This window comes from Phaethon lepturus, unplaced genomic scaffold, assembly GCF_000687285.1.
Source record: "Phaethon lepturus isolate BGI_N335 unplaced genomic scaffold, ASM68728v1 scaffold56704, whole genome shotgun sequence".
NCBI lineage: Eukaryota > Metazoa > Chordata > Aves > Phaethontiformes > Phaethontidae > Phaethon > Phaethon lepturus.
In genome coordinates, this window is record NW_010535194.1 from 21,686 (window position 1) to 39,764 (window position 18,079).

The 18,079-nt window shown below is 38.5% G+C and overlaps 1 protein-coding gene across 2 annotated transcripts in view; it reads left to right on the forward strand.

The window, feature by feature from the left end:
- PPP2R2A (protein phosphatase 2, regulatory subunit B, alpha) overlaps positions 1-17,624 on the forward strand; it is a 37,882-nt gene extending 20,258 nt beyond the window's left edge. The window contains exons 1-9 of one of the 2 annotated variants that reach the window (XM_010285713.1): positions 2,477-2,486; positions 7,843-7,940; positions 11,341-11,506; positions 12,067-12,179; positions 12,453-12,630; positions 13,478-13,642; positions 14,239-14,408; positions 15,212-15,303; positions 16,626-17,624. In XM_010285713.1, coding sequence (XP_010284015.1) covers positions 2,477-2,486; positions 7,843-7,940; positions 11,341-11,506; positions 12,067-12,179; positions 12,453-12,630; positions 13,478-13,642; positions 14,239-14,408; positions 15,212-15,303; positions 16,626-16,905 — 1,272 coding nt within the window. In that variant the 3' untranslated portion in view covers positions 16,906-17,624. Of the gene's footprint in view, positions 1-2,476; positions 2,487-7,842; positions 7,941-11,340; positions 11,507-12,066; positions 12,180-12,452; positions 12,631-13,477; positions 13,643-14,238; positions 14,409-15,211; positions 15,304-16,625 lie in introns of those variants that run through there. The other variant, XM_010285712.1, reaches the window with a different exon arrangement.
- The last annotated feature ends 455 nt before the right edge of the window (positions 17,625-18,079 follow it).

The window sequence follows — 18,079 nt, forward strand, 5'->3', positions numbered from 1 at the left end:
CCCAAAGATTGGCAAAGTTGGACAGAGAAGGGAAGAAGGAGTGAATAAAAGAAAAAAAGCGGGGGGGAATGTACAGAAGTCCAAGAAATGGAGGGAAAGTATGGGTTTTTAAGACTGCTTGACAAGGTTTTCAATTTGGTTATTTTACTTCTGGTGAGTAGTTTATGTAGTGAACTTCAGACGTGAAGTACTACATGCATTCACTACTTGGAGACTGGTATTGTGTGTGTATATTACACATAGATTCATGTGTAAATAGGACTGGGAGAGTCCCAACACTTAAATACATCTTTACCGAACGGGACTAGGATGCTTTCAAAATCCATGTAGAAAATGACGAGTTCATGATGATGGCCATGTATTTTATTTTCAGTGTCACAGGGCCTGGAGCACTTGGAATGAATGTGGATGTTAAAGAACACTCTGTAAATCTTTCTCCCTGTGTGTAGGTTTTGCAGATTTGCACAGGCCAACAAGACCAGCTTAATTACTGTCTGCTGCTTGAACTGTGTCTTCGGCTCCCGCGTGTTTGTGTTCCTAACACTGAGCTAGCTGGCCATCATACAAATTCCACTCCCTTAGCTGTTGAAGAGTGGAGCTTTGTGTGCTCTTTGTGTGCAGCAGTATTGCAGGTCTGGTACTTAGGAGAAAACAAGTAACCAGCTGGCTCTTGCCTCATGGCACAGGACTGAGAATGTTTGCCACAAGGGTAACTCCTTTCTTCACTTCTGTGTTGCATGTGTTTCATCCCATCCCCATATTTCTGAGGAATTAATATATTTTTAATGGCCCCTTCTAGTAAAGAAGGGATCTATTTAAAGGACTTCTGGAATGACTCTTGAGAAGTAAATTGAACAGTAGGAATGCCTTATCCCAGCTGCCTTTGGTTTTGTTGCCTAGCCACTTCTGAGAGACAAAATGAATGCAGGGAATCACTGTTGAAAGTGAATGGAGAAAAGGGAAATGAAGTCAATGGTAAAACCGGTCATGGTAACTTTAAAGTATACAATCCTTCTATTCCCTTCCCCCTCTCTACATACATAAATTAGGAATGAGGCTGGAATGCAGAGGGTGTTTTCTTTTTTACCGTCAGTACCAAATAGTGCTTGCCATTTTTCTCTCTTATTCTTTCCCTGTTGTGTGTAGTTGTGGTGTCTGTGGTGGGAGCTCTGTTCTCTCATATGGATAGTCACTCTTTCTTAATCTTGCTTGAACAGCCTTCCTGTTCACTTTGAGATTAACACTTTACTATCTAGCTTCAGGGACTTAATACACAATATATTAAGAGTCTTGATAAATGTGGTAAATCAAAATCATGCAAACAATGGGATGATGTTGGGATGACTCAGACATTTGGAGTGCATTGTGTAGATTCTTAAAATATTTGAAGCCTTTGAGGAGCTTTTGTTTCCTCTCTAGTACTTTTGTTGTTGTTTTTTTTTTGTTTTTTTTTCCGCCCTCAGCAATGAAGTACCTAACTCTAATACAAAATCATTACTGGCATCAAGAAAGTCCAGTAAAAAGTCACAATTTTCTGTCATTTGCTGTGATTTGAGCTTGAGGTTTTGGAAGTTGAATCTGTTCAGCAGTGTGAAGCAGGAAGGTTTTGCTTCACACTGGATTAGAAAGGACCAAACAATTTGCAAGTGATTTCAGACACTTAAGGTGTGCAAGTTCTCCTGGACAGATACTCTTGCTCAGTTTTGAGCATGTTGACTTTATCTCAGGTATGCTCAGTAATTGTGTGTTGAATTAAAATATTTCACAGTCTTTATTCCTCATAATGTTTATCCATTCCTGTACTGCTTCCTCAATTTGAGGCTTTTTAAGCTTCCTCGGATTTTAATAATAATCCTATAAGTTGGTTTCTTAATGTTTCTTGTTCCAGACAGTTTCTGAAGTATCGTTGGAATGATCAACTGATGTTTAGTTCGATCAAAATAGCTTCTTCTATGCTTAAGGCTGGCAGACTGAGTAATTGGGCTCCACGTTTGGTTAGTGAATTGTCTTTTTACTCCTTGGGAGAGTTACCAACCTGTAAGTAATCTGCTTAACATTATGGATGAGATTTGTTTGAGTTCTCCTTTGGAAAATTCCAGAAACGGTATTTTCAGCCACTGGGAAGGTGTATAAACAATGAAGTACCAAAATGCTTTTAAAATACTACAATTCTTTGTTCGGTCCTTGAAAGCATCAGGAGATTGCTCCACTTGTGTAAACATACTGATTTACTTGCTCTCTGCTTAGCAGCAGATCAACGTGATTCCAAAAACTTGCACAGAAACCTTTTAGGTCTGATGAAATAAAGACGCTCTTTGTTCACTGCCATGATTGACTTGCTGCTGTAGAATAGGTGACATGTTTTGCCTACCAAGCATGTTTTATAAGCAGAGTTTATATAAAGTTCATGGCACATTAAAATAGCCTCTTCTGTACTAATAAAATACCTTTTATTCTATTATTGGAAACAAATTTAATGCAGAATTGCTTTTCAGGTTCACAGTGGGCCTTCTGGAACTAAGTCATTGGATTACGGTATTTTTTTGCTTGTTTGGATTGATAAAGCTGTTTTATTCCCTTATACCGTAGACTTGGTGACAGTGGTAAAACTTCAGCACAACCCTTTCCCTGGTATTTCAGAAAAGTTGCTCATGATAGCACACGTTCTTGTTCAGCATTCACTGAAAAGTGTGGAAGGCCCCCAAAGTGTGAAAAAGTTGGTTTTTTAATACCTGTCACTGAGGTTTTCCTTATTTCGAGCATTGCTTTCCTTTAAAGGGGGAAAAGGCATTTGGGATCTGTTGGATTCCTTTATTCATCTATCTTTGAACAGTGTAATCTGCCTATTTTCATTTGAACTGGTTATATTTTTCTAAGTGCACTGGCCCAGTGCCTCAGTTTTTCAAACCATCTGTATCCTACCTGACATGACAGGTGAATTACTCAAAGTAGCAAAAGTTGGTGTAACAAATATTGACTAAAAATGCTGAAATTGTGATGATTACCTTCAGAAGCCTCCTAAGAAACAAGTTAGGTTTGTGTTGTGTTCCCTTGCAAGATGATGAATCGGAAGTGTGTCTGCCGCAGGTTGAGAACTGCTTGGGAGCTTCTGGTATGTCTCCCTTTCGCGTGGTGAACTGTGAACACGTTACTTTAAGCATTATCAAAACTTGGAGATAAATGTCTTTCCCACACCCTCCTGCCTTCTCTGTCAAAGCTAGACACCTTGTTTTGATTCCGTTTGGTTCTTCAGGTTCCTGTTTCTGTGTCTACCATGGGGAAATCTAGTATTACTTGAATCTAGTGAAGGTAAGTGTCCAGAACTTGCGGTAGTTTTGACTTCTATTGGAGCAGTTAAAGTGAAGATGTATCATTGAAGCAATACATAAAAAGCTTAGGGCAGGTTGTGAAAATAAAGATCATGTGCAAAAGAAAAAGTAACCTTGACAGTAGTTGCAAGAAACTAGGTTGTAGCCGCTGTATCAGGGAGAACTGTCAAGAGGATTTGAGGGCTCCTGGGAAAGCAGACTCTGGCCTGTTGGTGTGTGCAGAACCCTCTCTTGACAGTTTGCTGGGATTTTTGGGATCACTGGCTTGATTTGGCTGTAGTGTATTTTGTTTCTTTGAGGTAGGGATACAACTGTACAGTAGTTCTGTGTTTTGATTCATAGTGTTGCACTCAACCTGCTGCAAAACGTTTTGCCTTGGTGAGGCACATGTGCAACAACAGTGAATGGACTTCAGGTTGTATAGGTGATTTTTTTGATATAGATTCCCCCCTGCTGCTTTCAGATCACTGAAAACCATTATTTGGAAGTATTTAGTAGTCTCAGAAGTGTTTCTACAGTGATAACAATAAGTGTCTAGAAGGGACATTTAAGTGAAATTAAAGGACAAGGGTATACATCTGTGCAAGGAAGTACTTTTAAACACTATAGAAACCCCTGAGCTGTCTATCCCGAGTTATGCAAGGGGGAGAAACTTAGTACAGGTATTGCAGGTACCCTACAGGAATGTAGGTAGACATTTCAGTCCTGTTTTTTGGTTTTGTCAGAATGGTATCTTCATCTTGTATGTTTGATGTTGCCCTGTACATGCCCTGTAAAATCCCAGCACTTGAAATGTCATGCTTCGTCTTGGTGTCAAAGGTGTTTCAAGATGCTTCGGCGCAGGAGAGAGGCAGATCTGATCTCCAAGGCGTGGGTAACTTTGCGGAAGTCAGTTAACAGATAATGCTATCTAACTGTATGCTGTGAGGGGTATGGTTATCAGATAAGGTTTTGGTGGTTATTTATCTCTGATACTGGTGCTTGAAGAGGAGGGCATCGAAATGAATTCAGCAGTAAACAATAGAATACATCACATTTCCAAAACCCATTGGTGTCGGTGACAAGAGAGCACCTATACATCTGCTTTTCCCTCATAGCACTAGGGAGTACTCTTTGCATGCAGAAAGGATCATTCACAAGCTTCTGGACAGTGAGAGCAGCCCTCTGTGTTTGCAAGAGTCCCACCTAGAGACTGTAGCAAAAATAGCATGCACAAAAGGGAGGAGACAGGGAGAAGGCAGCGCGTTCTATAGATGCTCTTTTGCCCGTTGCGGTGCTGAAGGACTAAAATAACCCTACATGTAACTATCATGGGAATTTATAGTTACTATTTGAAAAGAAAAGGATAACATCGTGGGGTTGTGTGGTTTTTTTGGTGTTTTTTTGGTGTTGTGTTTTTTTTGCAACGAGTGTGTTAATACAGATGAAAACACACAAGCAAATCAGTGCACTGCGGAAGATGAAATGCTTCCGCTGTCAATTCTCACACAGTATTAAATCTGCCCAGTTCCACACCAGTGGTTTGATGTCTGTCTCTTTCTTTGACCAAGGTATGGGAATACAATATTCTTAACGGTGAGTTACTGGATTTAAAAATGTATGATTGGTTGCTGTGCTTTCCAGTATGGATTTTTGTATAAAATATGCATCTCAGTCCTGGTTTGGGACTAGTTAAGCAGAAATAATTTTTCTGCCTAGTTTTTTAGCACATTTGTTTTGTCCTTGGAAAGGGAACAGTCGCAAGATTACGGTGCAGAAGGCACATCAGATTCTATAGATGCATCTCGTGTTTAAAAGCTAACAATTTTCTGTTGTGATTGCTGCTAAGGAATGTATTTTGTTTCTAATTTAAAATTGATCCAAGTACTTGAAAATATCTTTTTGCATAGTGTTGATCAGGCACTGGAGAGTTTTGAGTACCTTGTCACCACTGACTGAGGCTGCTGGACTCTTTGGAGGTGTGGGGACGTTAGTACTGAAAGTTTGTCACACAGCTGATCCTATAGATGAAGCAGGATTTGTATCAGCTTGGAGATCACCAATACCAAGCTTGGATAATCTTGAAAGTTTAAAATAAATGCAAAAAGTGAGAATGTCTAGAACTGTTACAGATAAGTGGTTAGCTTTCTGCTATATATGAAACTTAGAGAATTAAATAGTATATATTGCATCAGCAGACCTAAGAAAATGGAGGGTTTGTCCCTTAATTTAAGGCTTTTCTGGCCATTGTTGCTGCCTATTCTAATAATAAGGCTTCAAGCCTAAGGCTTTTGACCTTGTAAAACTTTTCAGTGACTTTCACCAAGTACTATGATGAATTTATCCATCTCTTCTTAGATGGATATATGAGATTTTTAAGGCAAATTTTTCTTTGCTGTTTTCCTTCCACATACATGTACACATTTAGATTTGCTGATAACTTGCTGTTTTGTCTTCTCTGTTTTAAGACTGGTTTAGCTTGCAGTGTTAAATCTCTCAGTGTTTTTTCAAAGTAGTAATTATTCTGTATACTTCTCACTGTTGAGAGGTGAGTTACCTTGTTTTTCTTCAATTAATTGATTCCTTAAGGTTCTTTCCTGATTACAACAATGTGGTTTGTGTTGTATGGAGTAGTGAAAACTAGGTTGCTGGTTTTGCACTTCACTCCTGCACATTGGATTTGATTAATTGCATGTTACTTTATGCGCTGTTCACCTGTGAGAGGTACATATTGAATGCTGTATCTTCACCTGAATGGTATTCAGTCTTAAGCCTTACAGATATGAGATAAATCACTTAATCTTGTTTGCAAATATGTGAAAGAATGGCTGAAGTAACCGTTACCTTCCGGAGGGGGTGCGCAGAGGGAATATGTGCACTCAAATCAAGGTTTTTCTCTGTGTGATCTGGCTTCTGATTTATCTAGATAGAAGCTTACATCGTATTTATGTCCTTAACGCAGCGTTCTTGAGAATTTTCAGCCTGTTTGTGTTTCAGTGGTGCCAGATAATCATGGCAAGGGAGGTTGATGGAGATTGGATAATCTTGTGTTTGTCCCTTGTTATATGGCAGTTTGTGCTGTATAGCTAGACACAACTGAGCAGGACATACCCCTTTGTGCCAAGAATCTGACTCTGCATCTTTGGCCTCTGTTTGAGGATTTTGCAGCTCAGTTTGGCCTGCTTGTCTAGGCTATCTTTGCATTGTGCAGTTTTCAGAGAGACATGCTGCATGCCAGTAGCTGCTGTGTAACGCGTTTATTAAACAGCTCGCTAATGCCCTCAGAGGCCACCGCCCATGTGCTTGGGACAACCCAGGAGTGATGTAAGTTTTTCATTTTGGTATTAAAATGAATAAGAGGAAAATCCTGCGTGTTTCACTACTTCCAAATGAAATAACCCTATTGCTGTCTATGATAAGATAGCTTCCGTGATATGCTGCACAATAGTGTCTGTTTAAATTCAGACTGAGTAGCATTTGTTCAGCAGTAGCTTTTGGTCTGTAGGGCAGGTACCAGACCTTTTTAAACTCAAAAAAAAAAAAAAAAGTGAAGAAACCATCCAGTAGAAAATGTGGTTACATTGTTTATCTATGTTAGACTGATGTGAAAGTGAAATAGCCTGAAGACTTTTGCATATGTAAAATCTTAGGTAGTTTCTTCTGAAGAAAATTAGATCTATATAGTTGTAATGCAGTTTGAAGTTGTGCAAAGAATGGTTTGGCATCTGATTCTACTATATGAAAGTATGAGGGGAATGTGTACATTTGAAAATGTGAATTGGTGTGCTTGAGCTTAAGTCATAATTTGTCCTTTTTTTTTTTTTTGTTGTATAAGCAGATCAACTTGATACTAGACACGGCTGGTTTTTGGTCAGTGTATATTCACAATTTAATTTTAGCACTCCATATAAAAATACTTGTAGTAATATAAACCTTCCTCAGCCAGAAGAGACACTGAAGGCTTTTTTAGAGACGGTCTGTTGAATTTATTTCCTAATTTTCTGTAGCTGCTTTTGTTCCACATCCTTGAGCATCGCCACCCTAATGTTTTGCCCTTAAGTTGTCAAATGTGTACAGAGTCCTTAAAAAGGCTTTGAGATCATATGGGTAATCATTGTATCTAAATCTTCTATCAGAAAGAATGGAGAAAATAAAGGTAGGCATATGTATTTACAGTCTCTCTCTGCTGTTACCGTATGTACTGAAAATCCATTTCTATACTACACTAGAGTAGCAGTCATTGCAGAAAAACAGTTCTAAGTAGTGACAATATAAAACCTTTAAAAGCAACTTAGTGCACAACACTGAACTTGTAACTGCGGCACAGTGAACTAGTAACTGGTTTTCAAATGTACAGCTTGCAAAAATTACTTTATATTTTTGAAGAAATCCCTACTTGTATTTTATAACATTAAGTATTCTTAAACTGAATTGAAGTATGCATTTTCTTTTTTACTTAAAATAGTAGCTTTCTTGGCCATGTAGTATTTAGCAGAGTTATTAACTTCTGGGCTTTATTTTTGTTCCTATGCAGCGGATATAATTTCTACAGTAGAATTTAACCATTCTGGAGAGTTGTTAGCAACAGGAGACAAAGGAGGTAGAGTCGTCATCTTTCAACAAGAGCAGGAGGTGAGTGCTAACTACGTAAAGTATACTTGATGTTCTCCTCTGTTCGTATTCGTTCTCTTTTTAAAGAAAAGGAGCATGCTTTTACAAAAAACTTTACACGAAGTGCATGCCTGTATGATAAATGATTAAGATAATAAAATTTAAGAGTGAAAAAATTATTGAGAACTTTGTGACACTTAGACATTAATTTCTCTTTAAATACTTTAGCTGTCGTCTAAAGAGTGTTTAAAGTGAAAACGAAAAAGGAGGGGTTGGACACAAAAAGACCTTGGGGAAGCTGAAGTTGATTGTTTTTACAGTGACTCTGCTTGGCTGTGATTATTATTTTGGATTTCACTGTAGTTGGGGAAATAAAAGTTGCCCTTAATGACTATGTAACTCTGACCTAAGAGGTCCTTTTCCATTCTGATACCAAAACCAGTAAAACCATAGACTCATAGTAGCAAAGGTATCATTTCATTTTATGCTTGTTCTTTTGGTCTGTGCAGACCTCTACAGACAAATCTTCTAACGCTAGGAAAGGGCCTGTATTCCCATGTTAAAGATGGGAAAGCTGAGACGGAGTGCTTCATTTTTAACTGAGACTGTAGTTAGAAGTTGACTTGGTTAGAATTTATTTGAGGGAGAGCATGAAAAGGTGCTTCTGTCGCCTCTCTGCCTAGAAAAGTCATGCTGTTACTTCCTTCCTTAATGTTTTCATTCAATTGCAATTCTAAAAATCCTAAACCTTAAGAATTCCACACTGCCCCAGAACAAGTTGCTTCCTGATGGTATGCAGGCAATTCTAGTGCAGCACGGCCTCTTTACAAATAAATCACCGTGGTCAGTTGGTGCCATCTAGTGGGATATTCCTGACTGAGTAGCCTCTGCTGAGTTTCCTTGGCTGGAGTCTGAGATGAACATAGTACGTAGAGTATCCTTACTGCAGTCTTCCTGTAGTTTTGGGCACAAACGTGTGGTGTTTGTTTTGTTGGGTTTTCTGTTTGGGTTTGTTGGTTTTTTTAATAATAAAAAAAAAAACAACCCCCACCCAACCACCAAACTCTGAGTTTGAGCTTGCATCCTTCAAGGATCCTTTAATGTAGCTTTAAGCTTAAATAGCTAATTGCCTTTTCTCAAGAGAGTTGTCTTTAAATGACTGCTTTTGTTTTTGATGCATAACCTATGGCTCATATTCTTACAATCTGTGAATCTAGGTACAGTAAGAACCACTGGGGTTATCAGATTAAGTTCACAGAATTGTTTCTGGTATAATTTGACTCCTTGAGGTTTAGGGAACGAACAACGGGGATTGGATACCCTAATGCATTAGTAGTTAGTTACGCCATATGCGTTACTGTCTAGAGCAAGTTTTATATGTAAGAGTATCTAAAAGACAATTGTTGAAGTATTTGGGTTGGATTTATGTACCACCTCCTATAACACTGCATTCCAGAGTGTTTTACAGACCATACATACAGGAAGAAAAACAGTAAAACAAGAGTGCTCTCTATAGAGTTATACAAGCTTGTGTCATTTTAGCCACTGCTAAAATGCTGCCACCTCTGGGTTGGAATGTGGCAGCCCTTCTGCAATGTGAAGCAAGTGACATTACATAAGTATCGGGCAGGAAATGAATACTGTACCTAATTGAAACCAAAGGAGGAATTTGCGTAGGCAGCCTGTAATTACCTAAATTGGAATTTAACATAAGGTACTTAGGCCAACACCTCTTCTTGTTTTGATTTTTTTTGAGTGCCATGAGGTGGTCTCATGGTTTAAATTTTGCTTTTATCCCAAAGGTGGATTTCATATATTACTGGGTTTATATATTGTTCTAGTCCTGTAGAGTTTTACTAGAATACACAGGAAGTATATTTAAGGCTCAGTCATTATGGTAAATATGGAATTGAAGGAAAGTTCCCTGAATCATGACCAACATTTTCTAAAGCACAATAGATTTTCTTTAGATGTCGCCTGTTCTATGCAGTGACCCTGCTTAACTTGTTAGACCTAACTGAAACTTAGAACAAAGTTCCTTCCGTTCTCTAGGGTGGGAAAGCCAGTGTAATTGGTAGGTGTGGTACAACATTCTAGTGCCAAATTTTATTTCTGAGCTTTTTTTCCACTTTTCCCTCCCCCACAGCTTATTGTACAATGTAAGAGCTCCTGCCAGCTATTAATGTAAGGGTATGAAGCAAGAAAAAACGATGCAGGGAATGTGACAAGTGTGGGCTAGCAAGGATCATATCAAGAAGTATGTTTTAGTGGGGTATTAAGGGATGAGATGAATGGATGGACACGCAAGAGAAGGAAGGAGCGAAGTCCCTAGTCAAGAACATATCACAGGAAAGGCATCTCATTTTGCAACCTCTTGAAATGGGTGGAACAGGAATCTATCACAAAATTAAGCTTGAATTAATTTCAGGTACTCCTAGGGAGCGCTGTTTCAGAAATGGTTCCAGTTTTCTGTCACCTATTGGAGGGAATTTAAGGTTCAGTTCATGCAGAGCAATATTAGTGCTAGGAAGCCACTGCCTAAAACATAGCTTTTAGAAAGAGGAATTATGCAAGTTTGGAAGTTTTTCGGTTTTCCAGACAGGTCCATCCTGAACAGGCTGACTGGAGGTGTGACACTTAATGTCAAAGATGTATTCAACAGAGGTGTTAAGCTTTTTTTCCCCTCATCTCCCAAATGAGGAAGAAAAAGCTTCTTAAGCAGTTTAGAAGGTCCCAAGCAATGTGGAGATTATAAACCAGAATAGTGGAGCTGCATGTATAAATTTAGAGGTGACATGTGGGATTTCCATAGTGTGCCTAGCAAGCTGAACTTACTGACAGAGTAGATTTACCATATGTGTGGTTGTATATTTCTCTTGGGGAATGTTCTCTTTAAAAAAACAAAGATGGAAAAATTAAAAGATGGGAGAACAATGAAGACTTTGAGGTTTTTTAAAAAAGAAAAACTTTCCACGCATAGAATGTTTAGGCAAAATGTTAGTTTGTAAGTTCAGCTGCTTGGAGTTAACATGAGAACTGGCTGGAGATATTATTCAGGTGGCTGAGGGGAGTTTCTGGAAACTTTAGAAATCGAAAGCTGCTGCAATAACTGTCTCTGCTGCTTTCTTAGCCAAAAGAGTAGAAACTCTAATCAAGTTCTTGCAAAAGAGATGATCTTCATTTCGTCTGTTCTACAGGCTTGTTAAAATAAGGTAAGTTGTATGCCAAAGGGATAGTCATGGCAAATATGGCATAGACAACAATAGAGTGTAGAAGTCTTAACCTATTCTTATGCTAATTAGCAGTCTGCCTATATATCTTTCTGCATAAATACCTAGTTCTGGCTTCTGCCTGCAGCCTTCAAAAGCATTCTGTACATTGCATATATATCTTGATCATTTAATTCTTTTTTTTTTTTTAGAACAAAACCCAGTCTCACAGTAGGGGAGAATACAATGTTTACAGTACCTTTCAAAGCCATGAACCAGAGTTTGACTACTTGAAAAGTTTAGAAATTGAAGAGAAGATCAACAAAATTAGGTGGTTACCCCAGAAAAATGCTGCTCAGTTTTTATTGTCTACAAATGGTAAGTTATGACTTAATAGTTAATTTTGCATGGTAACCTATTGTTACATAGGTTCGTAATTAGGATTTTGTCCAATCCTCTCCACTTTGAAAAGGCTGGAAGCAAGCTGATTTTAAATGCAAGTACCTAGGGATGCGGCTACACAAGAGTTCTGCTGTTTAACTATACTGCTGTTCTGGTGTAACTGGATGCAGGAGCCCCACAACACAGGGTGCTGGACTAGTCATTCCGATTTGGTTGCTTTCCAGCAAAGGGACTTAGCTAAGTCATTCAGTACCTTTGTGTGTGTATAACTGACTGTGTGAGTGCTTATATTAGTCATTCGTAACAATACTCATTCTAACTAAAACTTGCTATAACTTTTATAAAAAGAACAAACTGTGGAGGAGGTCTTTTTAATGCTATTTATCTTGTCTTGTTTTTTCCAAGCAGTATTTTTGTCTTCTTGTACGCGTAGGTGGTCTTGTCTTGTTTGACGGCTTCATGCTGAAGTGCATCAGCTGTGAAGACAACTATCTTTGCTAGAGCTTTGATTTTAAACTGTGGCTCTTTCATTTCAGATAAAACAATAAAGTTATGGAAAATCAGTGAAAGGGACAAAAGACCAGAGGGTTATAATTTAAAGGAAGAAGATGGACGGTATAGGGATCCTACTACAGTTACAACACTACGGGTGAGTAGTTCACTCTCTGTGAACTAGCCACATTCAGGTGATTTCTCCTCTCCTTCCCACTGGCACACAGATTAGCCTGTGGCTCAGTGAGTAACTGCCCCATGAGATTATTAACTCTACATTTTCTGTCATGCCATTTGGCAGCCACATTTACTCCTGAGGTGATTTTGAGATAGTGTAATCAGCTTGGTGTATTGAAGGGCCGTGATTATGACTGCCAGTGTGTTTGAAGTGCACTTGTGTCTCCAACTTCCATTGCTTTCTATTTTGCAGGTGCCAGTATTCAGGCCCATGGACCTCATGGTTGAAGCTAGTCCACGAAGAATATTTGCCAATGCTCACACGTATCACATCAATTCCATCTCCATTAATAGCGATTATGAAACATACTTATCCGCAGATGACTTGCGGATTAACCTGTGGCACCTAGAAATTACAGACAGAAGTTTTAGTATCTTTTTTGCAGTGTTTTATATGTTTATATGTTTTATATGATGGTAACAGCTCACTTAAAACAAAACTGTTGGATTTTATTTCCTTTCATGACAAGCTTTTTATGTAGCATGTTTCTCCATTTCCTGGTTATTTCTCCCTATTAGTTGTGAGGACTTTTACTTTTGGAGAGGTAGCTCAGCATGGGCAATATAAGGAGAGTCCTTTGCATGGTGAAAACAAGATTCTTTTAAAGGAGAAAAAAGCTTAGGTTTCAAGTTAGATGAGCAGTTCTGGAAAGCAGCGTTACAGTAAACTATCTTCTGAGAATTTTCTTGACTTGCTGTAGGAAGCAAGTCGGAGGACTACCATCCTTGTCTCAATGACGTTTAATTCTTTTTTGCCTTCTAACCATTGGCCCCTCTTGCATGTGCATCTACAAATGTTGCTGGCAGTCGGATCACAGAAATACATATTCAGTCCCATTGCTGGAAGCAGAGATTCGTGGACAGATCAGCAGGATCCTGAGCAGAAATCACACATGCATTCTTTAAAATGTAATAGTGTCATTGGAATTTAAGCAAAATGAAGTTCTATGTGAAAAAACCTGGGTGACATATATGTAGTATAGAATTAATTACTGCTGAATTGGAGCAAAAAATTAAGCAGGCTTTTGCTCTTAAAAGAATTAACTTCAAACTGATAGAGGATGTAATGTTATGGTCTGGTTTCTAGACAAATTGTGGGACTTGATTTTGACTTTTATCCAGCTTGTGACTGGATCCCACAAAAGCATTGCTGAATACATTTAAAGCTGAAAGATCTGTTGTGAAAACTGGAGAAAATTCCTTAACAAAATGCTGTAGATATTGTAGATATTAAGCCTGCCAACATGGAGGAGCTCACAGAGGTGATAACAGCTGCAGAGTTCCACCCAAACAGCTGTAATACATTTGTATACAGCAGCAGTAAAGGAACGATTCGCCTCTGTGATATGAGAGCATCAGCACTCTGTGACAGACATTCAAAATGTAAGTTCTGCCCTGCATTGTTTTTGTCTTTTTTTTTGAATATGATACCTTGCTGTTAGATGAAACTAAGCACTCAGTAAGAATATGTTCAATGCTGACTTGTGTATGTGTGTATATATTCGTATTGCATTTCTGTAGTATAGTGAATAGATCTAAAACCTACAATCTAAATAAATCTTAAAATTAGATCAATATTTTGCCAGAATAAAAGTAGTGAATGAAATTATTAGCAGCTTAAGCTGGGGAGTATGCCTAGACAATAGGACTAGGAATGGCTTTCTGCACACTTCAGGAGGTCAGATACTAGTTGTTTGGTCTGTACTTGATGCTAGAAATCTTACGTGTGTGAATGAAGACTCCAAATATTAGCGAGTAGTCCACTTAGAAGCTGACCTTGACTTGCTACGAAAATAAAATACCTTGGAGGATGGCGATTGCATTATAAGGCTTTCTCATTGAAAGTTACTTCATATAACGCAGGCAGAATAGCCCAGTGTGGCAAGCTTACTGAGAGACTGCTAACCTAATTTGGGTGTATCTTGTGTCGGAAGAGACATAAACTTATCTCTTGAAATGCCTCTCCTATTTTTGTACAGTGTTTGAAGAACCAGAAGATCCTAGCAACAGATCATTTTTCTCTGAAATCATCTCTTCCATATCTGATGTCAAGTTTAGCCATAGTGGTCGATATATGATGACTAGAGATTATCTGTCGGTGAAGATCTGGGATTTAAATATGGAAAACAGACCTGTGGAAACGTATCAGGTATTTGGTGAAGATGATGTAGGCTAGAAATTAAAACTTGAAGGATGCTGAGTCTTATTAGTAATAGTCTTGATATGTCAGTTACAGTGTTGTCTATAAATCACCATGTCTGGGCAAAGCATCAATGAGATGTGGGTTCCACACACCTGCTAAAGGATCTTGCTATTTCCAGGCTGATTGCAGAACCCAAAACCGTGTTTGGGTATGAAAAAGCCTCCCTCCTACCCCATGGAAATGTGGAAAGGTCTTCTTCAGCCATGAGATAGCACATCTCTCATATAGCCTTCAGATGACTTCATATTCTGTTCTTTCCCGGAGGAAATAGGAGGTGAAACATTTCCTTCACAGAAAAAGTTTTTGTCTGGCACTGAAAATTCTGTGGTGTTTTGTGTACAAGAAAATTTGTGAAGGGATCCTCTTCATCATACATAGGAGGAAGATCAGTCACCAAAGCATGATTTTTCAAAGGAAGCAAAGTCTGACTGATCCTTTCTGCCTTTCAGATATCTAAAAGGGTAGCAAGGGTGTGACAACTGCTTGGAGAGGGAAAGCCTTCTGAAGAATTGCCAAGTCCTGGGAGATATTTCTTTCTCCACCCCAAGTGACTTGCTACAGTAGAAGATGTTAATTCCTACATTCGTTCATTTTGTTCTTTATCTACACAGTTAGAGGAGGGAGCTGTGTGTGCTCCTGTGAATAGGGTGTAAGCAGTGTCAGATATTTAGTGACTTTTGGAACAGAATTTATGAAGGTTATTTTACAGATATGCAAGTTCAGTATTCATTCATTCAATTTTTTTCCAGGTGCATGAATACCTCAGAAGTAAACTTTGTTCACTGTATGAGAATGATTGCATTTTTGACAAATTTGAATGCTGTTGGAATGGATCAGACAGGCAAGTTTAAGTCTTCTTTATGTGCACTTAATACCTTTCCAAGTTATTCTTAAAATGGTACACTTGAAGCATGGCCTCAAGTATTGGTCTGGTTTTATTTATGGACAGGCTCAGATAATATTTTAGTACTTAGTAGACTTTAATCTATGTTTATTAGCTCTTAACCCTTGATGTTATAGTGTAGGATTATAGAGAACCGCTGTAGTGTACTGAAGAGATGTAGAATGTCACTAGAAAGAGTTTTGTCACTTTGGTTACTATTTCATTCTGACAAATGTTCCAGCTGCTTAAACTGGAGAGATGGGCGAAGCAGTAAGATTAGAGATGGTTTTCTGCAAACTGGTGAAATACTACTGATACCCAAATCCACTTGCTTTATTATCCCAGGTGTTTATCTTTTGGTGTTTTGTTTTGTTTTGGTTGTTTTGTTTTTTTCTTTTCCCTGTGTCATCTGTTATGATCTGACTTTGGAATGATTTGTATGGGAGTGAGGCCCATGTACTCAAACCCTGTTGTCTGATTGATGCTCTTAAGTGTAAGAATCTACACCAGGGCTGTTGGGGAGACCTGTGTATGTGTGTTCTATTTAAGCTGCCTTGTCAAAAGGTCGAACACTTGGGGAAAAACCTTCTAGGGCTTTTCTTTCTTAGAGTGAGTAGTCACGTTTGCCTCGCTTGGGCATGGTTGACTAATACTGTTTAAGACAGCTGTTGCTTTTGTGTTAATCGTGTCATTAACTGCTTACTTGCTAGATCTAAATCAGCTCATTGTATCCCTATCAGTATTGTCAGACATAGCTTTTTTTTTTTTAAACTCAGCATCTGTCTTTTTTTTTTTTGAGGCAAAGGAAGGATAGGGAAACTTCTAAGTGTATTTGTCTTACTGAAGCTGGTATAGAATAAGGATCTTCTATAAGGTATTACCACAAACTAGGTGTGTTAGTACCTAAATTCATGCAATTTGTGTGTAACTAAAATTACCTGGCTAAAAATCCGATGTATTTGGCGTTTATTAGGTCACTTCCCCACATATGCATGAGAAGCAAATCAAATGATGACACTCAAATTGAAGTGCTTAGATAACTAAAGTGTGTACCTCTAAAAGGTCCAGTTAAGGAAAAAGATACCTTTTTTTAAAAAAAAAAAAAAAAATCTGTAAAGGCATTCAAATATTTTAGTTTCACTTTAGACTGCAGAAAGTAGGGGCAAGGATGCCTGTGTTCTGCTTCTATAATAAGGCATGATCTTACTTGGGACCCAGAGGTTTCATAAAAGGAGAGGTTATTTTCAACTGAACTGTTACTTACTTTCCCCTCTCTGCAGCATCGTCATGACGGGATCTTACAACAACTTCTTCAGAATGTTTGACAGGAACACAAAGCGAGACATCACCTTGGAGGCATCCCGGGAAAACAATAAACCCCGTACCGTTTTGAAGCCACGTAAAGTATGCGCAAGTGGTAAGCGAAAGAAGGATGAAATTAGTGTTGACAGCCTAGACTTCAACAAGAAGATTCTACACACAGCCTGGCATCCTAAGGAAAACATCATTGCTGTAGCTACTACAAACAACTTGTATATATTTCAAGACAAAATGAATTAGGGTTGGCATTCCTAACTGAAGAGTCCACTTCCTGCATAGTTGAAATAGTTGAATCTAGCATTTGTACCTGTAAACGAAAGAGAATGAGAGGTCCATTATGGCACCCCTTTCCAGTGTTTAAAAATGTGCCATATGACAACACACTTCTATAGCTACATGGAGAAAGCTCTGTTGATCCGTCACTGCGTTCTTCTCCATGTCTGCTAGCCATTTAGGTGAGGATAGGGCACTTTTTAATTTAAATGACTACTTGCACCATCTTGCCTAATGGACTAGATTGGACTGTATCAACATCGGTTTACTCCACTTTTTATGCCTTCCATTGTGATGACGTCAAACACAGGGAAAGCCTTCAATCATGCTATGGGATTTAATTGTGTAACCTCATTACTGTATCATTCGTGGCCCCCTTTTTTTATTAAATACAGCTCATTCTTGCTGTGGCTTGTAGCATTCCTCCTCCTCCTGGCCTCCTGGACTCCCCCTTTCCCTTTCATCCCCCTCCACCTAGCCTTGGTGGTGGTGTATAGAAAAATACCCCACAAAATAAAGCACATGAAATGGGTCCGTTTGGGGTCAGTGGTAAAGGGGGTCTGTGTTGCAACAAATGTTTTAATAAACAGTTGACTGTAATCACTCCTTGCCATGTCTGGCACCAAAAAAGAGAAAATAAGGAAAAAAACCAAGCAAACTACTGAATAAAAGTGACAAAGAATGGAGAATCTGTTTTCTTTTTTTTAATCTACCTCTTTATACAAATACTCTGTGTTTTACCTTAGATGCATGAAAATAAAATGATGTTTTTTGTAATGATTTTAACCAGTATTAATTATTTTTCATGGGAATGAAGAGAGGGAGGGACTTCACAAGGATCTGCATTCATTCATGAATAGTGTGTGTGTAACCACTTCCATTTCAAAACCGTGACCTGCTGTCAGATTTTGCCATTGTCTGAACAGGTGTCACTTACTGTTCCAGTATCCTTAAAGGTTCTTTTCTTAAACTATTGCTTAAATTGGAACCGGAATAGAATTTTCAGGTTTTAACATCCATTTTATGGGACTGCTGTCTTAATGTTTAGTTTCATTCTGGTTTCTTTAATGCCTTGTTTTAGGGTACAATACCTTTAATGCCTTCTTTAGAGTAGAGAGTCCCCTGTTGTCTAGCAATATGC